The following is a 25,458-nucleotide window of genomic DNA, read 5'->3' on the forward strand; positions in this document are numbered from 1 at the left end:
AGATACGTAGTGCGCTTGCGTAAGTGGCGATTTCTTGCAAAGGCAACAAGAGTGAAAGCGTTGATTATAACTATCACAATAAGTTCAGTGATAAATACTTTTGACCATGCGTTTCCCAGCTTTTCTAAAGAAGGATCGCAAGTAGCGTCACCAACCATACTTTGCGATAAAACTTAAACGTTCCTTGTCCTCGTGTTAATTCGTTGTAAGCTGAGGATAAGAACAAAGTAAAGAAAAAGATGTTCAGCCGTTTCTCAGAGTAGAACTCTTATAGTAATCTTTCATTTCCTAGACCACACCTTTCTTTTTAATTTATTTCAATGATTTATTCGTGTTCAGTGTTGTTGTCTCGCAGATGTTTTGTAAGACATGAGCTATGCCAGTGTCCATATATGGTCATAGCAATGCTTTTAACACGTAAATTAAAAAACATGAATGTTTGTCAAATGAGCCAGGCATACTTTTTCCTAAAAGTGTTTGTTCGCATGGTTATCAATCGTAAATCGTCGCTCCATTTTCTATTTCGCCTAACCTTCATTTACAGAAATCTTGATAGCAACGTAAAAATTCGCTATTAATTTCAATAAAATAATGATTTTATGCCTTGTTTTCATAAAGATGTCAGTCCTTCAGCCGAACAGTCCGACAAATATTCTTTAGGAAAAGACGGTTGCTTTAAAGTCTCAAACTCTACCCAAACGTGTCAATTTTGCTGTGGCGAAGTGTTTCATTTCTTGTTTCGTCTACGATGTTATCAACGGCGAACTATGTCCAAGGCTGCTTTAGTTGAAGCTTGTTCTTGTCATCTTAAAGATCACAAATGCGGTGAATTCTTGTTTTGATAAAATGATAATTGTTCACATGAAGTTCTTAGGTGTATGTAGATTAATTTCGATCAAACATAACGTAACAAACGTATTAAACGATGTTATTTTTTGCTAAAACATCAGCTGTACCCATATGGCATAAGGTGAAAGCAAGAATCTGATTGGTTGTCTTATTTCTTTAGTTGTTTTTATCCTTTTTTTGATCGCGAGGACATCGACGCTCGTGTAAATCATCGCTCACTCGGTATTTGGCGAGGGAAATTGGTTCTTTTCTCTGAAGTAAGCGAGAATGAGTTGTTAATTATCAGTAAACAGATAGAAATACGAATAACTAAACAGGAAGTGTGCCAGGTATACAAACTTCTTTGTAACGAGATTTTTCTGAGCTGTATTTTATTCAAAAGATAAATTGCTTGAATTAACTGGACAACTTTCAATTGAGCCACACCAAACTTTCCCAAAATGTGTGTTAAGTATAAACAAGGAAGTACTAGAAATGGCAGGTGCATAACTAAGGCTCTTTAAAAATTGAGCTACAATTAAACCATACGGTTTCCTTTTGTCAACTCTTTTTTCATTTAGCCATCTGCATTAATAAAGGAAGCATCGCCTCATAATTTGTTTTAGCCTCGTAGTTGTCTTACTTGCGGTAGAGCAACTGACTTAACTGATGAGCTAAACGATTGCTTTTCTTAAAAATATTCTTCCCTTCCCTAAAATTTGTACTAAATGATCCAGCTTTCTACGTCACTCTGTAGCTCAGTGGTTAGCGACCGACCATTATAGGGAACGTGATGGGTTTGACACGCGTTGGGAAGAAAGATAGTTCTTTCTTTCGTGGCATGTGCAATACAACATCTTTCTTTATATTTCATCATTTAAGCAAATTCGTCACTTTTAGATTTGACAACTGTTTGAACTCATTTCTATTTATTCACGATGTTTATTTGTAAGTCGCCGCCTAACTTAGTGGTCGTCTCAGATCATCTTCCTGTGTCACTAACAGTGACCTTCGTGGACTGAAATTTTACTGGAATGTTAACAGAGAAACACAAAATAATAATCTCATGCCAGGTTTGTCTAAATGATTCAGCCTTTCGACAGCCCAACAGCGTATTCTCCAAGAAACGACGCTTGCAAGAAACTTAATGGGAGTTTATTAAACGATCGGCAAACCTACCCCTAAAACGTCTGAAATATTTCTGAGAGAAACCATTTTACCACTTGATTGGGTTATTATAAAGTATTGCTACTCACCTCGTTTCTTGATAACGTGAATAATGCCAACTTGGCTCCAAAACTGCCTTTAACTGACGAGACTGAATCTTGCTACTAACATGCGGCTCATTTGCATCAAATTAGCTCTTCTTTCGATCAATTTTAGTAGACATGCAAATTTTCATTGAGTATGGTTTTTTTTTAACCCAGTCCAATTTCTTACAGCGTACGTGCAGACATCTCACATTTCCTTATCTTGAAGAGGCGTTGTTAATAGTGTTTCAGTATCCCTCTATTTCTGTAGGATAAGCGATTAGGCTACAATTGGTTGCTTTGCACCTGCGCATTGTTACTGAGAACGAACGAACGGACGGACAAATGTCTGTCTAATTTACCAAGAAATCATGCAAAAGTACGTCTAAAATACAATAAAATTACAATGCAAAATCCAACAAGAGGCTTTATAAGACGTTGCAAGTTATACTTAAACTTGTAAGAAGGAAAACTAAAATTAGTATTTGTTTCTTTACGTAAAGGTAAAGCCAGAAGAATCAACTCTGATTGGCTATTGCCACGAAATACTAGGGATAATTTATGCGACAAAATTTTTCATTGACAGACGTTTTATTTCTCTCTTTCTGTTTCAGTTGCTTCAGCAGTTCCTTTTAGAGTATCACCACGAACCATTATTAATGAAGTTGCACCAAAAGCTGATTGCTGTTTAGTATAAACCAGTTAAATCAAGTTTGTTGACCACTTTTGAATCTCAATGGCAAATAGATCAACAGATGTCTAAAACAGGAAGTTCCGGTTTAAAAGGGATCTAGCCAGGAAATGCTCACTTCAGTTGACAATCAACCACCAGAGCGTAAACAACTGAAAAAACAACATGTGTCTTTCTACGGCCCTTGTCGATAAAATGGGCTTAGGTGTCAGAAGAAACCCCGTTAGAGAAATTAAAACTTGATATCTTATATTGTTGTGGTGATATTATGGGATTTGGGGGCATCTTTTTTCAGAGGACTCTTGGGTCAACAACTTGCCTCGACTGAACGGCGTCTATATTTAGATCTCACGCCCACAAAGGTGTGAAATGAAGGAGGGGCTTGCCCTTTTATAGCGGAACTTCGTATTTAAAACATTATCAACTTCCAATTTTGCGGTTATCGACGCAGCTTTGATAGTTTAGACAAGAAACTCTACCAACTGAGAATTTTTTTAACTAATCTCATTTTGTTGGAGATTTTTTTCAAAGAATCAGATTTCATTATTTGCTCACGTGAATCGATACCGCCTTTTTATGTTAGAGATTCCGCGTCATATAAGATGTTTCTTACTGTAGAGACTGGTTTGAGCAACTGGTCGGATTACGAAAGGATTTAGGAACGGCTTTCTTAAGGGAATCAGAATTTAATTTCTTAGAGATAGACTTTCGTAATAACTTAAGATCACAGTCCGCTTTCAAATGCCATAACATAGAAAGCACACTTTGACGTTTGATTACTACAACGGAAGGGCAAGAAAAAAATGTTAGAAATATAGCTGTATAGCTGTTCATATCAGTAATTGTGATAATGTATAGATAAGGTATATATGAAATTAAGAATACATAGAAATAAAAGAGCCCTGTCTACGCCGACTACCGAAGCAGTTGCCAATTAAGCATCGAAAACGTATATATTCATGCCTCAACAGAATATTGATTATACATTTCAAACAGACCTGTCCATACAAAAGTTCTCCTATTTTCCTTCATTTTTATTTCTATGTATAAGTTTTATTTGACGTCAAGTTTGTCTTAAAAGTTTTCGTACCAAGTATTTCGTATGAGAAATTCAACGAAATCATTTCAATTACCTCTACGCGTAAGTGGTTTAATTTAGATGGAAATTATTAGGATTTTCCTTAAACGGACACACTAGTTAGAAACCGTTATTATGCTTGGGTATTTGAAGGAAATCATTTGGTGACCATACCGGTTTTGCAGATATTTTACTGAACTGTGGTAAATCGAGTTTCAAGACTGAGTTTTCAAACAGGGACTGAATAACATTTAGCAGTTACATATAGCAGCTGATAGAAGCTTTTACTTTGCTTTAATGCGCAGTAGAGTTGCGCACTGCAAAATAGAGGAAGAACTTTAAATGGATAATAATGTTTGCGCGGAAAACCAGAGGCATTGTTTGATGCAATGATACGAAGCACACGAACGTCATAGGCGCTAGCGAGTTGGATATTATCCTGCTTGTATAGACTGCTAAACACTGGTATACAGGGCAATTAAGACTCGCCTCAGCACTGCTCGTAGGAAGTGATTTCCTCCTCTTTATTTCTATTGATTCTACATGGAAATCATGCAGGTCAATGATCTAATATTGGACCTTGCGTTGTTTTATGCACGTCATGCTCTGGGCACAAGGCACTTCCCCACCCCCTTCCCTCTTCTCCAACCCATCTTTCTGGACTGGACAGACCGTGAACCCTCCCTCTCCTCCCACTGTCAAACCCCCTCCTCTTACTTCTTCCCCTCCTCCTTCTCCCTCGCCCTGCCACACATTCCTCCTGAAACATCGACAACCTGTCTCATTTCTGAAAAGCACTAAAGGTTCAGTTCCGAACAAGACCGTCTTTCAATATTTTCGAAAGGTTAAATATCGAAACCCAGCTCAAACTGTTAAAACCAATATTTATTCATTTGTCTGAACGCTTAAGAAAACGATTGTACGTTTTACTTAAGTTCGTTAATACAAGAATACAAATTGTTCACGTCAGTTTGATGTAGAAAAAAAATACACGGTATTCAATTTACAAAACAGCACATAATTTACACTCTAATATAAAACAAGAGGAATCTTTTAACGGCGACAGCATGCGCAGAACAGACTGCATAGCAGTCTAATAACCCTTCTTGATTTGTTGGATTTCTTTCTTGCTGGAAACTGGTGAGGAGATAACATGTCATTAATTCATATATCTTATTACTCTAATTTCAATTTACTCCGTTTACAGACGTCTGTGTTTAAAATACCGCACATGACCAAGCAAAATTTAATATTACAAGTTCCTCTGGCAGTTAGCTTTGTTACCGTTTGGCCTCTATCTGAAGGTTGGGATAGTGGCATTTCAGATCCTATGCAGGATAGTGTAGGGGCAGTTTCGACTCACTGTGGGAGGAGGGTGTCGAACCAAGCTGTTGCAGAAGACTGGTGTTAATCTAATCAGCTTTCTTCAGAAGTCTTAATTGGTATTGTTATCCAAACATTACTCGTGGTGATAATATAGAATGAGGTAGCACTTAGTCCAGAATCTCCATTTTTATTGGGGGGGTGGAGAGGGAGGGGGTTGGTATAGTCATAAAATATTTTGATTCTGTCGTTAGATACAAAGATTGCACAGTGCAGACTTTTGTATCGTACTCATGATTTTAGTTTCTTAGCTCTTCGCGTGATTTAGTTAACACATTTCTGATGTATGATTGTATTCTCAATACTCACTTCCTGCAGTGGTTCAAGCACTTTCTTAAGTTCTGTCAGTTCACTGTTAGAGAGAAAACATAAAAACGATCTTACTCACAGATTGTCCACGGAAGTATTTCAAACTAATATTAAAAATCTCTCAGTTCTCAAAGAGTTCAAAGATTTCTCAGTCTCTTGCGTTTGGTAATCATATCCTTACGTCTTTAATTATATTTATTATGCATTGAGAATTACAGTGTAATCCAACTCGAACTAATCATAAACTGAAATCTAATCAAGTATGACTGGCCTTAATCATTCCTTCCAGTGAGCTGCAGGAACTTCACCAAGCGTAACAAGTTTTGCATAGTTAAGCCAGCTCTTTCACCTCACTACAGTCACTCTAACTTCCAAAATATGGTCATCATGTCATTGATATAATAGTTTAGCTAACTCGATTCTCTACTTTGTGGAACTTACCTATCTCTCTTTACAAGTTCATTCACAGCCTGAAAAAGAAAAGGGCAAGTTAGACTAATTACCTTGACAAGCTAGGATTACTGATCCTTATTTAAGACGCGTTTCATAATGCCAAGTGCAAGGTAATCGCAAGGGACCTTTTCAAATAAGGGTTAATACGGCTTTGGGCCTGTCTCGCTAAGCCATCAAATAAGGGCTTACAAAATGTCCTCGCATTTTGTTTTTGTTTCAGGTATTTCATTTGGTGAGAAATAACTTCAGGATAAATGCCTTTTGCCATGCTTTTACCAGTACTCACTGAATCAAAATCTGAAATTAGAAACAGCAACGAGGTTTGTTGAAGTAACATTTCTTTCGTTCTTTCTCACCTGTTGTTTCCAAACTGAGAATTCCTCGACCTTTCTTGGGCCCTGCCTAAATTAAAGTAAAGTAAAAAATGGTATAAATAAATCAAATATATGCTGCCGATAGTGCTCGCGCCCTTAATTAAAATTCTTTTTCATTTTGTGCAAGGATGTTTAAAACAACTGCTAAGTTGTTATTAAAATAAAATAATGGGTTGGAAGCATGGAAAGACTATTTTCACCTGTTAAGTTCATCTATTTCCAGAGAAAGTGACTGCGAAAATAAAAACAAACAAAGAAATTATTTACGAGAACACTTTTCACTCATCATGGCCTCCTTCTAAGACTCAGAAGTCTTCACCATACTTCTTGACAATAACGGTTTGTGGATCAAAGACGGGCTGGTGATTTTAGATTGAATAGCAAAAGAATACCTAAGTAGCAAGGCCATGATTCATGTTTCGGTTACCGTTGTGGCAAAGCGACGTATGTGCTTTTTTAGCAAGGGTTTTAAATCAAGCAGAAGAAATTTCAAACCTCTCATAACTTTGTGCTGTCCCGGACTAGATAAACCGGATCCCACTTTGGCGCGGCGCGGATTGATAACTTTTTCGTAATTCGCGTTTTAAATCTTATTCTTAACGAACTTGTGAAGTATTTTACAGAAATCCACCTACAATGGTATACACTAATTTAATCCATTTTCCCGGACATCACATTCCTAGAATCCCGTACCCGTTCATTTTGTTTAGCTCAATCCAACCAAAGCTATGCCCTATCTAAGCCTTGTTTCCAGTCTTCGACGACCCGTTATCAAAGATGCTATTAACGTTGACGTCACAGCTCGAACCCATGCCTGCAACACAGTTCGCTTCCTGTATTGACAGCGTTAAGGCTTGGAAACTAGGCTGGACCTATCCATGAATGAACCTTTAACAAGAAAATGCCGCATTGTTCCCAACTTTTGGCCACGAGACAAAAACCAAAAGCTTTCATAGTTATAATACCTTATAGATGTTCTCCATCTTGTTAAGCATTTCTGCCATCTCACTATAAAGACAAACACAAGTATTTAAGCAAACTTTACATTTTCACGAAAAGAAAGAAAGAGGATTTTAAAATTTCGCCAATCTGCCATTTACCTTTCCATCTTTTCCTTTAATTCCTACAAGGTGTAGAAAAAAATAACACAGTTTAGAATAATTGTTAAGCCGCAATACAAGCAATTCACGCGGGCTTCTCTTTGACAGTTATAGGTAACAGAACAAAATTGCAAGTGGCTCGAATTTTATGGTAGTTCCTGGTTTTAGTATCAAGAAAATGATATGAAAAGAAGGTACACGCTCCGAAACTGAATCAAATAAGTTTTTTATTTTTATTTTTACCAATTATATCAATTTTGAGAACATATAAGGTGGTCTTCTGTTCAGTTTCGTTAAATAGAAACCAATTTAATTCTTGCAACCAGTCATAACAAACGTTTGCAACCTAATGAGCCAATCAGAACTCGAAACAACTACAAGAAACTGGCCTTAAGCGCGGGAAAACTGTGCCTGCAAGCGAGTTCCCGATTGGTTTTCACTTCACTTCTTATAAGTTGAGAACCATTCGTGGTGAGTGGTAAAGCATATATGACAAAACAAATGACCTTTTTGACTTCTTACGGCATTATTTTGGGAATAATTCCTTTTCATTTGTTGTTGTTTTTGTTTACGCCTTTGCTTGTTTGTTTGATTTTTGTTCTTCTTTTAAACTACCGAATTCAAAAGATATAGTTATCGCAGAAATACTGGATGGTGTATCTATAGTTTGAGGTCTAGAAGTTGTCTCATTTTTTTATGCATTTACGTAGCGGTTTATTCATCAGCTAGCGCAGCTATAGCAAAGTACCTCCACTCTCCTGTTCTCTTCATCCAAGGCCGCAGTCTAAAACAAATTAAACAAGAAAGCACTTTTAAAAACAATGAAGGCGAAACTTTTCTTCTCCAAAGAACTTTAACGAGAACATTTACTATCCACTATTTTATTTGCAAACCATTCTTTAACCCCAACATTTGTATTTTGTTTAAATTGTGGCACTTTGTTTTCTCAAAATCGCTGATCTTTTAAACTTTACTTTCTACGCGACATCTCAGTCCTAACTTTTGGAATGATTGTGGTGTCTTGTATGGTCCACGACCGAATCGGTAAAACAACTAAAATTAAAGTTCATACTAGTTAATAGGGAACTTACAAACTGTTCGTTCTCTTTCTGAAGCTCGCTGTTCACATCCAGTTGTTCCCTAAACAGAAAAAAAATCAAGCTTATTAGTCATAAACTTTAGAATCATTGGCAGTCAAAGGAGCAGTATAATCCTTTCTGTCAGGCCTGAAAAAGCGGACACTTTTGTTTGACCCAAACAACTAGTAAGTTTGGATTCAGCCAACTCACAAAACGACCATAGGCCGACCAAGAGCTTAAGTAATCCCTTGGTTCCGTTGAAAAATAAATGAATCACGCATTAGGGGCCCTCTGAATAATCACAAGAAAGGAACGACGATTCCAGTGTATACATATCCTGTAAGGGGAGTAACGTTCTAGAATTTTGTTTTCTTATCTATCACAACACATTTGTATTCAGCATCATTATTGTCGCCATGTTTTAGTGAGTTTTATTCGTTTCTTTTCCGATGCTTTTCTTTAATACGGTAATCTCATCATTGTAATACATTCGCTAGTGCGGCCAAGTTTCCGCTTATGGTCCGGTAAGAGGCATGTATTTTAAATAAAAATATCTACTCACTTTTTCAGCTCTTCGTGATTATCAAGTGCTTCTTGCACTTTGGAGACCTAAATAAGAGGAAATGAAATGAGATCAAACCAACCAACCAACCAACCAACCAACCAACCAACCAACCAACCAACCAACCAACCAACCAACCAACCAACCAACCAACCAACCAACCAACCAACCAACCAACCAACCAACCAACCAACCAACCAACCAACCAATCAATCAATCAATCAATCAATCAATCAATCAATCAATCAATCAATCAATCAATCAATCAATCAATCAATCAATCAATCAATCAATCAATCAATCAATCAATCAATCAATCAATCAACGAACCAATTAAACAAGTCGATAACTTGAATAAAACCATTTCCCTCTTTACAGTTGAATATGGCACTGAAATGTAAGTTTTAGGTAAGATCAAGTATCAAAGCTCCACATTCTACAACATAAGGCGATCATTTATTAACGGCCCTCTTACATTTAAACCTCCCTCGGCGAATTTAGCGATGTGGGCCACGTGACTTCTTAGAGCAAGGAAACTATTTTAGTTCGAGTTTGTATAAACCCACCTGCTCTTTGCAGCTCTTTCCTTCACTTTTCATTTGTTTCAGTTCACTATGCGGAAAAGAGGAAGAAACGTATTAAAATAACGTTTTAGGTAATGGCTGTCGATAAACTATTACTCAGGCAATCTTAACAAACAGATATAAAACGAGAGAAGGAAAAAAGAGAATCGATAAAGCGATTCCTGCAAGTGATACAAGCTTCTAACAGTATTTATACTATCCACATGGATCCGTTTTCAAGATTTCAACCTGAGGTCATTCCCCATGCTCCTAAAAAGGTCACCATTTCGTCTTTTCCATTTGAATTTATTAACAAGCCATACTATAGCACGTCAAGTTTTGGATTCACCTATAAGTAGTGCAAATCGAGATATAAAATTAACCAGAGAATATGACTTGCTGTTCAATATTTTTACCTCTCCATCTGCTGCCTCGTTTCCACGACGGTCTGTTGATCAAGTAAAATAGAAAATAAGAAAAAAGGAAGAAAAGCTTTGAGGGTGGGAAGTACTGGCTGAACGATTTTAGTAATGTAGTGAAGAGTCTATTTAGAGGGAGAACCGATAACTTTGAAATTAACCTGCAAGAGAAGACGCCTTTTCTGGCACAGACAAACACAAGGAACAACTTTACTTTGAAGCAGAGGAAAGCGAAAAGCGACCGGGTGATATAATTAAACATACCTGAAAACTTTCGTTCACTTCACCTAAAGAGGCCTTTCGCTTTTCCTTCTATATTAAAGTAACGACAACAACCAAAATACGATAAATAAACAGTGTACCAATCTGCTCTAGGATTATTTTAAAATGACTATCCTAAAACTCTTCAAAAAAGACGTCTCTTTGTATATAAGTTTTGGATCATATTTTTTGCAATACGTTTATATACTCTGTGCAAATGCTATTAGTCTTCTGATTGGCCAGCACTTCGAGATATGGGGTGTATGGGAACACAGTTCTAATGTTTAATATTTTGGATCAATATTATAACTAATCTGATCAACAACCATTTGGTTTATTCTCAGAAGACCTTCACGAACTAAATTTGTTTCAAGAAAAGTTGAATATGAAACTTAAACTAAGAAAATATAACAGTACAGTTTAGCGTAAATGACATCATCAGGTACCTCTTGCTTCTTTTCTTCTATTTTTTGGACCATATTCTCAATATCCCTGCGGATAAACAGAAGTGCATACTTTAAGAAGGCGCTTTTTAAAAAAAATATTTAACTGACATGTAAAATAAACATTTCGAGAGGTTTGGAAAATTCGTTCTATTTTTGCTGCGATCATTTTGAAAGGTACACTGAGTGAACGTGTAACACAAAGAAATAAACAAGTAACGAGAGAGCTTATGGTTCGGAGTAATAATGCCAGAAATAAAATAATTAACATAGAGTTGAGTTTAATATGAAGTTCTTTTTCAGTGTTGCTATACTTAATATAATCTAAGCCACATAAAATTTTCAGTGTGTGATTCTAAACATCAGAGCTAACAGAAATAAATAAACGGTGCATACCTTTTGACTTCATTCTTTTTCTGAAATAAAGAAGAGGTTATTAGTATTAACCATATTATTTTCAATTTAAATTATTTCTTTGTGAAGTTTAATGCTCGGGCCCCACTAGCACTTGTGCTATAAAAACTGCCGAGGGTAAATGAAAGTTGTTACTATTTGTTTAATTTGACATGATAATAATAATATGATGGTGATGATGATGATGATGATGATGATGATGATGATGATGATGACATGACAGCGATGACTTTGTGATCAAGTGATCAGCCCTTGAACTTTCCTTTAAAGATGCATAATGCGATACAATAGCACTTTTACATTTTCATTAAAGAATCACCAACCGTAACTGGTGTCTTCCTGTTATCTTTCTCTAACTCCTTTTTTATTGCAGGAAGACAATAACATAAAAAGCTGAATATGCTTTATTTAGTTCATTGTCGTTCTGACTCAACTAGGACTTATTAGTGATGGAGTAAGTTCCGTAGTAACTGCGAGGATCTTTTTTCTATTTGATCTTTCATCCGCAGTTCAAATATATGTTTCATGTATTTACATTTTCAAAACAATTTCAAAAAAATTTCAAAACCTTTTTGGTATAAATTTGGTAATCATGATTAATATGACGATGACGACGATGACATTGTTGACTTTGTCTGTAATGGTGATGGTCGTGATAAAGAGAGGAATACTTTTGTATCGTTTTAAATTAATCGAGAGTTTGCCCGTTAGAAAGGCAAAAGAGGGCCTTCAGTTCTGTTGTTAACATTTAGGGAAGTTACCTCTTCTTGATCAACAGTGTTTCCTTCGCCTTTTAGCTCCTGAAGTGTCCTAGAAAGAAACACAAAAAAATAGGATAACACTTACATTTTTTTTTTCAAGTAAAAGTAACACACCATAGCTAATTTCCTGCTGTAATCTCTCTCTAAGTTATCAGGTCGCATTTTTTTGTTTGGCTATATTATTTCAGTGAACACTCACCCGTGGAAGTCGGTGTTTCGTTCTTTTAGTATTTTTAAATCACCCTGTTGACAGATGACAGATAGATGCAGTTATAAACAAGAACCCCGAACTAAAAATGGTTGGAATACATTCCTGAAAGGTTCACATTTCCTTTCCTTGCTAATTCCATCCTTCATCAAGTCACATACAGTGTTTACCATCCCACCCCAATACCCCCCTCTTCTACGCCAATTTTAACCCTTTTCTTATTCCTAATCTCCTGAGTCCGTTTATACTTCACTATCCCACAACCCTTGTCTCATTGTCTCTTTTCTTTTTGTTCTCAACCGTAATCTCCATTTGTTCTTTCATATGATTTCTAATCTCCTGATTCCCTTCTTTGTTTCTGTCCCATAATCTCGTCCTCCTTCTCACATGACTCCCGTCACTTACTATTCTCTCTATTTAATTGGCCCTACCGTATGTATCTTTTTTCCCTGTGAACATAATATCCCACTGTTCCCCTTATTTTTCGTTTAAATGTTTTATCCCCCTGTTCCCAACACTATCCACAGTGACAATTTAGAACCTTTACAGGGTAGTGTGGGGACAGTTCAGGCTTACTGTGGGAGGGTGGTGTCGAAGCCGGTTGTTTCTTTAAAAAAGCTATGAGGACCACTGTGAATCTAAGGACAGGTCCGTCCATACGAATGGATTGTTGTTTGAACTTTTGCAATGCATACATTTTCATGTTCCGTAGGCAACGATACGCATCAGTAACGATCTGATGAGTCAGATCTTTTTTGGTGACGTCAAGGAATAACCCATGCCTCACACGGACACTGAGAGCCCATCTCAGCATTAACGGTACCCGACTGTGGGCACTTTGCAATCACTGGGATTGTTTACCTTGAAAATTTCGTGGCCAATTAGGCCACATATGATGCTTATTTAATGTAAGTTTATGTCGTCGTCCGGGTTTCGATTCCGCGCGACGGCTAAAAAGTCACCGAACGGTCGAGACTCTTCTGCCTCTTCGATTCTATGCACCTAAAATCACTAGACCGGTGATTTTAGATTGGACAGCGACAGAATATCCTAGTTGGAAAGTCATGATTCATCTCCTGTTTCCCTTTGTGGCAAAGCAACAGGTGTGGTTTAAGCAAAGCGTTTACACCAAGCAAAAAGAGTTTGTCGTGGCGCAGATTAATCACTGTTTCGTTGTTCAATGTCTTAAATCTTATTCTCAACAAACAAGTCAAATACATTAAACAAATCCGTCTACAATGGTATCCACTAATTTAATCCATTTTCTTGGACATCTCATTCCTAGAATCTCGCACCCGGCCATCCATTTTGTTTAGCTCAACCCAGCAAAAGCTATGCCCTATCTAAGCCTGGTTTCCAGTCTTCGCTTACGTATTATCGAAGATGCCATCTAAGTTGATGTCACTGTTCGAATCCATGAATTTTATAATTTCGCCAATCTCCCATTTACCTTTCCATTTGCCCTTTCAGTTCCTACCATAGGAACTAAAGGCACAGATGGAAAGGTATTTGACAGCATGTGACAGTGCGTAGAAACAAAGCACATAGATCATCGTACCCCCTTTTCTCCGTTCCTTTGTTTATCCCTCCGTTCTTCCTCTCCCCCCTGTACCCACATTTGTCCCTTAGTTACCCCTGCTTTTCTTGTTTTTACCGTTCCCTCTCCAGTTTGCTTTTTCACCCATTTTCCATCTCCTAATTTCATCATTTTCCCCATTTTACCCAGTTCACACCATTCTACCAGCCCGCATTGTTTGTATATTATTTTTCTAACAGGATAAATCAAGCTTCTTATTTCTCTAAATTACAAACCTGGGCCTTCTCTTTTGCAACCTGAATTTTTTTCTTGGCTGCAGTCAACCGCTTGTATTGCATACTGCAACGAATTTAAAAGTTGTAAGGATATTTAATGGCAGTTACTTTCCTATTCTGTTTTTCTAGTTAGCAAGAACTCTTAGGAAGAAAATAATTTTATTTCTGCTATCGCCTATTCGAAGAGCTTTTAACAATACAAACGCTTACTGAAGGAAAAGAGGCTTTATTTCCGTTGGCTGTATGTGGTCTGTCCGACAGATATATATAAAAATCCAATTGTAAAATATTTTAATTAAAATAAATGATTAAAACAACAACCGCTTACTCCGTTTCCCTGGTTACCACTTTCAAGTAATCTTCTCTAGACTTTAGTTTCTCTCTTAACCTCTAAAACAAAAAGGAAGAAAGAAGAAAAAAGAATGAATGAACGAACGAACGAATAAATGACTGACTGACAGACTAACTGACTGACTGACTGACTGAATGAATGACAATTCTATCGGCAATTTCATGAATAACAAAGGATACTTTTTGTCTGCGTGTTCTATGTTAGCTTCCGCTGTGTAATAATTATCAGTTTCAAAAATTTTTTTTAATAAATCCCATTAAAATACGGAAATCTGGACTTGCAACTCAGTTGTTAGTCTCCTTAATTTTACAAAGAATCATGAGCATGTCTTAATATTAAGTTTTTATCATTTCAGTATCGTTAGATTCTCTTTTAGTAGATCGCTCTCAAATCTTGTCATGAAATATCCGTCTCTCTTAGAGCGGTTCAGTCTTATATTTTCGTATGAAATTCAATTCTCCTTCAAACATTTCAAATAGAATTTCCCCCAGGATCACAGGCATTGCTCTTACTAGTTGAATCTCTCTTGAATATCAAAATGTACTTATTTCATTTTGTGGCTGATGACAATTTAAAAATCGTCAAAAGCAAGAAAATAAAGTAAGTGCATTGTTTTTTTCATTTTGAAGAATTTTTCTGCGAAATGATGAAGAACTTTTGTCCGTATCTCTCATTTTTCCTTTTAATATATCACAGTGTATTACTTTATTTCATTTGCTGATGACAATTTAGATTCTTGTTCGTTTCGAAGAAATTTTCATGGAAGTGGAGAAGAATTTTTGTCTGCATTTCTTATTTTTCTATTTAATATATCGTAATGTACTTACCTCATTTTCACGCTCCTGGTGATTCAACTTTTTCTCCATCTCGAAGAAATTATTTCTTCGATCTAAAATAAAAGCAGATTTTATTGCTTTTAGAGTCACCTTATGGACTTTTCCAATATTTGTTCCCGATACTTAGCAAACGAAAGCTATTTTAGCCAATTTTATATCGGTCGGCCAGATATTACATCTTTTCCGGAATTTCCCCCAAAGTGCCAATACTGGCATCGGCTTATCTCACTCCACCCCTCCCCCCCCCCCCCCCCCCCAACCTCCCCAAGTTTTGTGCACAGTTTGTGTTACTATAAATCGATTTTTATTGATTTTGAAAACTAAAATGTTGACAACTTATCAAGATTAAGTAAAACGTCGTCCTTATTTGCGCGACAAGCTGCCATCAGTTGTTATGAGAGACACTTGAAAAACATTCTTCTCAGAAACAAGGAATCAAGAACTCACAGACCAACTCAGTGTCGATAACAAGCTGAATTGTCAACGGGAATTGGAAAAGTAAGCGAGTCTGTCAAAATGAAAAGCATTAAGAAGCTATTTTGTGGCTTTTTATTGATTGATAATTTTTTTTGTCACTTAAGTAAGATTTGGCGCTTTTAACTTTATTGAGTTCGAAACTCCGAGTAGATCCTCTTATATGACCGACTTAGGAAGATTTACTCAAAGTTTTCGAAATAACCAATGAAATGACTTCATGATTTATTATTTAACTTAAAAGTTTTGGGGTTACCAGAAAGCACCGCTAACTTTTTGTTGACAATGGTACAAAATGTTCGCGCGCTAAACCACGCGTACAACTTAGTTGTACGCGTCAGATTACCAAACAAAAATTTCTCAACAATTTAAGAGAGCAATGTAAAAAATATGTTAGTTTATAAGAACCTGTTGCAGTTTAATGAAACATTAAAGTTAAATCGATACAAGAAACCACTTTCACGGAAGGACTGATGTGTCAAGATAGATTTTTTTGTAAGGCTTGCGTCTCCGCGCGTGCAAAGGTGAAAGATTTGGAAAGTGGCGAGCAAATGGCTGACGCGACAAGACGCGACTCGCATTGGGCCATTTTCATTGACCAGTCAGATTGGAGAACATGATCGATTTTACCAAATGTTTTCTCCAAATACAAACATCTGGGTACGAGATTAGGGTTTTTATTCACTGCGTTGCTTTCATCAACATTTTCTGAAAACTCCGAGTAAATTTCCGTTATGACGTCAATCTAAATGGCATTTGGAGTTCGATGCGTACGAGTCTTCTAAAGTTCTAAACATTCTTGGAATGACGTAATAAAAGGATTTCTTAACCTCTACCGTAACCATAGCAGGCGTAAAAAATAAACATTTGAAAACAAGTAAAAACTGTTTGCACCATTCCATAAATGTGTATTACTCCATAAAATATATCGTTTGAAGTTCTTACACCCGTGTAAAAGTTATGTGATGTATTGAATTGGAGTCAAAAACAAGTTTCGTAGTGGTGTAGTTTTTCTACGCTTATCACAAAATAACTCCTGAACACATTGCGCGCGCGTCCCTACTGTATTTTAAAATTCTCAGTTAACGCCCTAGGATTAATGACTTACTTACAGTTGCCGAACAGTGCAGCGAAAAAGTGCATGGCGGAGTTTAAATTCCGACAGGATCCGAATGAAATGTTGGAAGCGAGCGATAAAGGAAAATCCACAAATGAAAGCGCAAACTGAAAAGCCTTAAACATATGACTACTTAAAGTTTGCTCACTAACCTGATGGACGGCCAGAAGCCATTTTCTTAGCTTTTCGCTTGTCACTTTCTTTATAAATCACGCTTTAAAGATTTCTGAGTCCCTTTTCCAACGTTTCCCGAAAACTCCGAGTAAATTTACCTTTATGACGTAGCATAATTTTAAATGCGCGCGCCGAATCTGGTTGCTAGTGGGCTATAGCGTTCTTTTTGGTCAGCAGCTATCAGTGATTGAAGAAACAACGGATTTAATATTCTTGTCATCATAAGCTCTAGGAATTTGTATTTCAACTGAGTAAAGTTTGTTTAAACCTGCGATCAGGCGTTCTTTTTTTCGGGGTCGGGACCCTTGCGCTGCCACACTTTCGCGCTCCCGCAAAAAAAAAAAAAGAACGCCTGATCGCTGGTTAACTTTGTTTAAGCCCTCTTATATCAATTCAAACTACACCCAGAGTGCAGCAGCCAGTCTCGTGTTTTTTTTTCATTCGTTTTCTTCTATTTATTTCGTAAATAATGTCTTTCAAAATGGTCCAGTCAAGTGAGGATTGTTGAGTCACGTGACCAAGCGTTTCTTTGAATCCCAAGGGAAAACCAAAAGCATATTGCCCTCGACTTACCTTCAAAGAGAGCACAAAAAAGGAGTCAAGTCCAAGCAACAACCGTGGACGATAATCCTGCTGGTATACGTTGGATCAATTGTTGATCTGATCGGCCTAACAAATACAAATGATAAAAGAAGCAGAGACCGATACAACGTAGAATTACGGTTTAAAGGTTACTATATTTCGGCTGGCCAAACCAGCCTTCTTCAGGTATAATGAAAATTTACATTGGGACATACGCTTATATAGCTGACAGATATTTGCGCAATAGCGGAACTACGTTAAACTAAATTGATTGACAGTATAGAATATAAAGCAAATGAAATAATAATAACAAAGAATAAAAAATAATAAAAGGAAAAAAGCTAGTACATTTCTTCGCGAATATTAAGGCCATGTGGAGAAAGTGTTCTGCCTTTTGAGATTAAAAAGGCTTCCCTGGCCTTACGTATTGAGTCTCGGTTAGAGTAGACTTTTTCTATGGTTTCGGCTAAACTTTCTTCTAACTCGACTAATCCCCACCCACAACTCCCTTCCGGCTCCTATCGTTGCGGTAAAAATTGTGCCACTTGCCCATACATTTCCGATGGTCTCACTAACTACACCTTCTTTTCCACTGGTCAAACGCGCCCTATCAAATCTAACCTGACCTGTGAAACTAAAAATATAATCTACATGATCCAATGTAACCGCTGTAATTTACAATACATAGGAGAGACTAAACGCCGCTTAAAAGACCGCTTTAATGAAGACCGCTGCACCATAGATAACCCTAACACTAAATCTAAACCCACCACAGCCGCAGAACACTTCCTCACCGCTCCTAACCACACCGCTAACGACATGCAATTAATCCCCATAGAAAAAGTCTACTCTAACCGAGACTCAATACGTAAGGCCAGGGAAGCCTTTTTAATCTCAAAAGGCAGAACACTTTGTCCACATGGCCTTAATATTCGCGAAGAAATGTACTAGCTCTTTTCCTTTTTTTATTTTTTATTCTTTGTTATTATTATTTCATTTGCTTTATATTCTATACTGTCAATCAATTTAGTTTAACGTAGTTCCGCTATTGCGCAAATATCTGTCAGCTATATAAGCGTATGTCCCAATGTAAATTTTCATTATACCTGAAGAAGGCTGGTTTGGCCAGCCGAAATATAGTAACCTTTAAACCGTAATTCTACGTTGTATAGGTCTCTGCTTCTTTTATCACAAAAAAAGAAACCGTACCGTGTTACGGAGAGTTTCTTTTTTTTTTTATTTATTTTTTTTTACATGGATTTATTACCTAACGCATCCTGGGTAAAGACGGAGAGAACAGACACATGACTAGTTCCCTGCGAGCGCAATTTAATTTTATTTGACAGAGGATTTGGACTCTATCAGTTTTCTTGAAATACAATCATGTCAACCACGCCCGGGGGGTGGCACTTGACCCATGTTTGAGTATAGGGGTGCCGCTGGGGGTTTGAAGCCCTGACCCTGTTTAGGACGAAAATAACCTTAAATACCTACCCTGTGTAGGACAATGTCCTCAATTTCAAGACCCTATCTAGGACAGAGGACAACATCAAGCTCTTGTGTTACCCAAGTGTTTATTGGCAATAGTAATAACATTTAAAGGCCCACTGTCACTTACCGGACGTGATGTTCCACGCATTGAAACGGGAATACCAATTACAACAGATAAAATAATACACTTCCTAGAAGTGATGGCGAAAAATTCCAAAATTTCGCATTAACAGCGGTGAACCTTAAGTGGAAACTCAATTGAAGTGAAGCATTGTTCACTAAAATAAATGCAGACTAACGTCTCTGATTTCGGATTTCCAAATACCCGACGACAGTCTTGCAACCATACCCTGTTTAGGACGGGTCCGGGACAGTCTCGCTTGAAATTATCTGCCCTGTTCAGGACAGAGGGGCCAAAACCATGCCCTATCCAGCGGCACGTCCCCGTATAGCCCATATAGGGGAGTACCCCCCCCCCCGGGCAACCACGCTTTTTTGAAAAGGCGGTCGATAAAAACTTGAGCTCTTGTTATTGCACGAGAAGGTTCAGAAAAGTGCGGAGGAGAGAAGAAAGGAGGAAAAGAGAGGAAAGGAAAAACAAGACTACGCAACTTGCTGTTTTTATATTGGCAACTTTGGACAAAAACCGTTCACTGCGCACTTTGAGCGGACCAATTGTCAATAATCGGTGTAGATGTATTTTTGGTCTTAAAGCCAGTGGTGTCCCAAGGAGCTCAAAAATGTCTACCCATGAGGCAACCGTTCTGCCTGAGTAATGTGATACTTGCACTTGACTTTCTAAAAATAAAACGGCTTACACCAATGATTAGCAATATGGATAGTCAGGGGTCATCCTACAGACTAGTGAAACTTGGCCTGTAGCTCAGGTGGTTTTGTGGTATAAAGAGGATTGCTAATTCCTCCTGGGAACTTTTTGATTTAGAAATAATGATCAAGAGTCAAGTGTCATGTTCTTCTAAACGAGTCGCTATTCTGCTTTTGTTGGTTTCATTCCACCATTCCATTCCATTCCATTCCAGCAAAGGGAGAAAGTCGTCTTCAGGACGAGGTTACTCGCTCCAGTATCTTTTCTGCATTCAAGATGGGACGAAATGTATTCCTCTGGAAGTCACGACATCTTCAACTTTTAACTGCTTCCTGGAGGCTACAGAAAAACGGTTTTGGAAGGCCGCGAAACGCTGGCCGGTTCTGCAACAGTAGAAAGCCGCCACCTTTCGAACATATTCCGGGTAGAGATCCCCAAAGCAAAATGGAGATTTATGGATTATCATAACAAAACTGAAGGATTAGTAAACTGTACAAACTGACCGATCGGTGATTCCCAGAGCGTGGCCACATTTTCAAGGAAGATATGAAAAATGCCTTCGCGATTACAGATGTTATTGATCCATGTAAACTTATATGATTTTGGGAAAGTGTTCTGTGAAGAAGGAAAGTATCCTTGTTTCCTTGGAGACAGCCTATTAACAGTTTTTTGGGGTTGATCACCGTAAGCGAAGCAGCCTTTTTCAAGGGTATTCATGTTGTGAGTATTAATATTCTCTCTCTTAATAACATTAATCTCTGGGCATTCTTAAGGTATCTGTAGCTCTGACAGCAAACCCTTCTGTGCTTTGGGAGTGCCCCTGTTACAATACAGGTGGTTTAATAGGCCTGTTCCAGACACTGCTCCACTCATATGCTGAACCTGGCAAAAGAGTGGATTATCTGAATCAGTTTGGCACACCAAACATTGTTAATTTTGACAGGGTCTACTACATTATGCAACACCAGAGAGGCAGCTGATTTAGATACTGTTCCTATTATGTGCTGAACTTAATGCATCATGAAATTACCCATTAACAAAGTTACTCATGGTTGAAATGGTTTGTAAAAGATCAGAACCTTTTGGCAGCCTGTCTGCTACCTTCGACAGATATAAATGATGTGAAAAATAAAACAAACAAAAAATTAAATACAGCAAAGTAGTACGCATAGATTAAGAACTAAAGTACAGTATTGTTAAAAGGTTGTTGATAAGAAATGCTAAAAGTGTCATTTCTGAAAGTTTATTTGAAAGTATCAGAATTACTTTTTGTGTAAAAGAGTCCTATATTGTTTTGGAAGTGGGCATCAGTTGTTATCCGCCGGGATTGTTTCACTGTATAGCTATGGCCAAGATTCAAGTGTCCAACATTCTTGTATTGATTCTAGTAGACAGGCTACTGAAAGCTAATAATTAAAATAGTGGAGGAAAACATTGGCAACTTTAATGGCATAACGGTTAATGCTACAGGAGGATCTTCATTTGCATGCTCACCCTCATTAGCATACATTAACATTAAACAACAAAACTACTAAGTGACAAATTAATGCACTCTGTAAATTGTAAGTGCTTGAAAAAAGTAGAACTGGCTAAACAGTTGAGAAATGAACTTTATAAGTGTCAAGATTTTACAAAGGATTTGTCGCTGGTGTGGGTAGCTCTAATGCCACCCAGTCATATATTCTTTGTAAATTTCACAGTTTTTCAAAGTAGATTTCTTGTAGAATATTTCACACAGATATTTACCCTGATTACTATATGTCACAGGTTCTTTTAGTTTATTATGTACCATTTGTTCATGGCATACTGTTTCATATATGCTAATAAGGGAACATGTAAACAATGAGGTCAGCAAAATTTATTCTATTTTGAGGTTTAGTAAACTGCAGGAGGCCTGTGGACCAGATAATGCCTGCCTTGGAAGCTCAGCTCAGCAAATGGTTCACAGAAAGTAAATATATCATTATAAGGTTTATGTCCATTTCATTTAAGAATTTTAAACATATTTAATATTTTATTAAATGTGCTGCTTCAGCCAATATTATGTTTTCCTTTTCTGGATTATGCCCATGCCATTTACCCAAATTAAATAATATTACCCAAATTAATAATAATAATAATAATAATAATAATAATAATAATAATAATAATAGTAATAATAATAATAATAATAATAATAATAATAAATGAATACATGCTATGTGTCATCTATCATTTATTCACTTAAGTTTAAACATAACATCACATTTCTTTCACATGTACTAGTGTACTATTCATCAACATTCAAATCAGCAGTGTGCAATATGATTGTCATATAAACCTAGTTTAATGACCTAAGTTTCCATGAGTCTGTTGTAGCTTATAGGGATAGAGCATCTGAACTAGTAAGTCAATTAATCAATCTTTATTTCTTCATAAGATAAAAGATACATATCTTTTGTTGCAATAAAATGCAATATTTAAAATACAATTTAAATATCTATAAAAATACACTGTGCAATTATTATCATTGTTAACTGGATATTAGTAATATGCATGCCTCAGTGTCACTGAATTAGGTAAAAACATTTATTATTTATTCACTTGGCTTAAAACAAGGCTTGGCCCATTTTCACCCTGAGAGAGATATAGACTGGAAATTACAGCCCTTATTGAGCCTTCCTCACCCTTTTTCCTGAGCCACACAAGACTTGAAGCATGGAATATGACGGTAAAGCACATAACAAGCTTACATATTGTGCTTTGCTATTCAGAAAAAAGGGCTTATTGGGCACAATGCCTCTTATTTGCAGAATACTGACATAATTATAATCATTTCAGACATTTAAAAGTAGTTACATTTCTTATAATATTTTTCCCATAAGGCATTACAGTCCAAATACCCCCCCCCCCCCTTTCCATTCCCCATAGGCTTGCCAGTCATTTTACATTTGAGCACTACTACTGGTTTCAACCACAAATTTTACTTTTCAATTTTTGTGTGTATTACTTATAAGCTTTTTTTATGGGAGCACTCCAACCCATGGTCCAAAATCTGTATACAGTGTATGCATATGCGGTATGAAAATTTCCAGATGGCAGAGTTTCCCTTTTTTGTGGCCATGCAGATGCATGCATGTCGGTAATTAGTACAAAACATGAGAGGTACAGGTGTAGTATCTTACGTTGTAAATAGTGCAATTATCACAGTACAACAGCTGAGCCTTAAAAGTTTAAGCCCATCAGTGTACATATTTCTTCATATTTCAGAAATTGGGACTTTCACATTTGATGCTTCACTGGGGTTGTATGAAGATGCTCCAAAACAGGAAGCCCAGAGATTCACTTTGCAGGTAAAAATTTTTTTAAATCTTCTCCTCAAATTCAATATAGCAAGCACAGTTGCTGGGAAATTCATAGACAAATTTGCGTTCAAGAAGTTCCTCAAGTGTGGTGATGCTGCTTTTGAAATCAGCCAGGGCTTTCAGTTGACAAGGAAATGAAGGAACTTAAAGAGAGACAAGAGAATTAATTCGTCAAATTCTTTTCAAGGTGTGTATACAAGGAAGCAGCATGTACATTTAGGTAAAAGGAAAAGTAACCCGTGATCAGCCCCCTCCCCTCCACCCTTGTTTCCTTTTATTGGTAGGGGGACCTGGTAAAGTTTTGTGTCTTCTGGATCAGTTGATGTGTATTAAATAAGTCACAATCTGGAGTTTTCCTTTAGTTTGTGGTTCTAGGAAATATCCATAGTACACAGTTTCCCACCCCCACAGAAAGTCATTGAAAACTCTGAGGAGTGGGGGAGGCTTCGTCAAAAGGATATTTGAGGTTTAAAAAGAAAAATATGAAGCCAAGCTACAGTTTTCAAATATTCCATGGGAGGGGTATGGGTAACATTTTTCTGGAACAATTCATTGGTTGGGAAAGCAGACGTTATTCATGAAATAGCAAAATGTTACTGCATCACAATTAGTGACATCAGCTTGCTCATGGTTAATTCTGATTGGCTCATACACAACATTGCATTCTTGTTGAGTAATGTTTTATTGGCGCAGTTTGTAACTTTCTCTATCAGGGACTCTTTTTCTCTCCTTCTGCTGCACAGTTACCCTAGCCAGCACCCATTTATACACCTCGGTGAGAGAGGAAAAATGACACAACTTGGCATTATTTAGTTTCAATTCAATTCAGTTCAATCTTCATTTACACACGGTTAAAAAGTAAAGTTCATCAGGACCATACAACATAAAACTACAAGATAATCTATCAACATCAAAATGTGTAAATACTAAAAATCCCAATCCTAAACAATAATACTAAACCAGAAGAAAACTTGACCTGCTTTCCATGAATGCCGTGTCTCAACTTACCTGAAATGGAGATCATGTAGTTGCTTAAATTAAGTGGTTCAGCTTGCCTAAGATTACAGGGTACGCTGTTCCAGAGAGATGGACCGCTATAGCTACAATGCAGTGATGAGCCCTGAACCACTGCAGCCGTCTGATGCTCTGATTGAAATTCCAACATACTCACCACTGTAAGCACCTAACTACATCTTCATGTAACACACACCATAACAGCTCAGTAGCACACATGTGACTTATTGAATTTCAAGCCCTGTAAAATTACCCAGAAGTTGTCGCCTTCCCTACCCATTGGTCCCAAAAACGTTTAGTAAAACAAAATAGACAAAAAAACAAAATCGGTGGAAGACCACTTACGATCGTCCTTTGATTTCTTAATTGCAAATGCAAGCTATACATGGGGAGACCAAAAGCAACACAGTCAATACTTCTTTACTCTTCTTTATTCTTCTTTATTTATTCTTTATTCTTTATTCGATAAAGTAGAAAAAGAAAACTAACTTAAATATCAGATTGAACCAAATCTCGATTAACCGTTTTTGTTTTTTGGTTATTTCTTTTATCTTTGTGCTCATGCATTACATTGCATGAAGTTCAATGCATTCGACACCCCTTGTTGCTGCAGTCCTCTTACAAATAAGTTCCTTAACGGCTTTCCTAAACTCTTCCATTCTTATCGCATATATCAATGGATTGACTATACAATTGGCATAATATAACAAATCTAACATTTCGTGTATTTGAATGAATACTGCATGAGACATTTGTTTGAATATGTATTGTTCAATTATCATCCAGATAGATGAGGGCAGAATGGTCAGGATAGAGACCACTGTAACTATGCTTAAGGTTACAGACAATTTCTTTTCTGAGGCAACTGCCCTCAAATGCTGCGGAGGAGGGTTACTTTTGACTTTTATGGTAATAATAACATTGGAAACAGTTATGATAAGAATTGTAACAAAAGTGTAACATGCAAGTGCATCTGAATTAAAACTAACTCGAGCTCTTCAAGAACAGACATCATGGATGCCAAAAGCAAAGTTATCATCCAGCTGCCAATAATAACTTTGAAGTAAAGCCATTTCTTAATTAAACAGTGCCTGAAGGGGAAAAGTGTGGCGTGTAACCGCTCTAAAGAAATTAACGAAAGATTGACTGCGGAAGCCAGGGGGAAAATATGGGTCAAGGTTAAAATTAAGAATTCTTGCCAGCTGAAACCATGTCCTTCATCGAAATATGGGGCCAATGTTACCAATGATGCTGTCACTA

The 25,458-nt window shown here is 37.0% G+C and overlaps 2 protein-coding genes across 2 annotated transcripts in view; both read right to left on the bottom strand.

Annotated features, from left to right (window-relative positions):
- Positions 1–7,971: 7,971 nt before the first annotated feature.
- Positions 7,972–25,458, bottom strand: part of LOC146466329 (uncharacterized) — a 69,357-nt gene continuing 51,870 nt past the window's right edge. Inside the window, exons 12-13 of the mRNA XM_085127534.1 lie at positions 8,558–8,606; positions 7,972–8,250 (exon numbers count right to left, since the gene is read on the bottom strand). Coding sequence (XP_084983660.1) covers positions 8,188–8,250; positions 8,558–8,606 — 112 coding nt within the window. The 3' untranslated portion in view covers positions 7,972–8,187. The remainder of the gene's footprint in view (positions 8,251–8,557; positions 8,607–25,458) is intronic.
- The window catches only part of LOC146466330 (uncharacterized), a 35,166-nt gene continuing 18,811 nt past the window's right edge, over positions 9,104–25,458 (bottom strand). Inside the window, exons 4-10 of the mRNA XM_085127523.1 lie at positions 13,989–14,052; positions 12,168–12,211; positions 11,969–12,017; positions 11,190–11,209; positions 10,768–10,842; positions 9,674–9,719; positions 9,104–9,154 (exon numbers count right to left, since the gene is read on the bottom strand). Coding sequence (XP_084983649.1) covers positions 9,104–9,154; positions 9,674–9,719; positions 10,768–10,842; positions 11,190–11,209; positions 11,969–12,017; positions 12,168–12,211; positions 13,989–14,052 — 349 coding nt within the window. The remainder of the gene's footprint in view (positions 9,155–9,673; positions 9,720–10,767; positions 10,843–11,189; positions 11,210–11,968; positions 12,018–12,167; positions 12,212–13,988; positions 14,053–25,458) is intronic.

Source organism: Pavona decussata, unplaced genomic scaffold (assembly GCF_977016875.1).
Source record: "Pavona decussata unplaced genomic scaffold, jaPavDecu1.1 SCAFFOLD_145, whole genome shotgun sequence".
Classification (NCBI taxonomy): domain Eukaryota; kingdom Metazoa; phylum Cnidaria; class Anthozoa; order Scleractinia; family Agariciidae; genus Pavona; species Pavona decussata.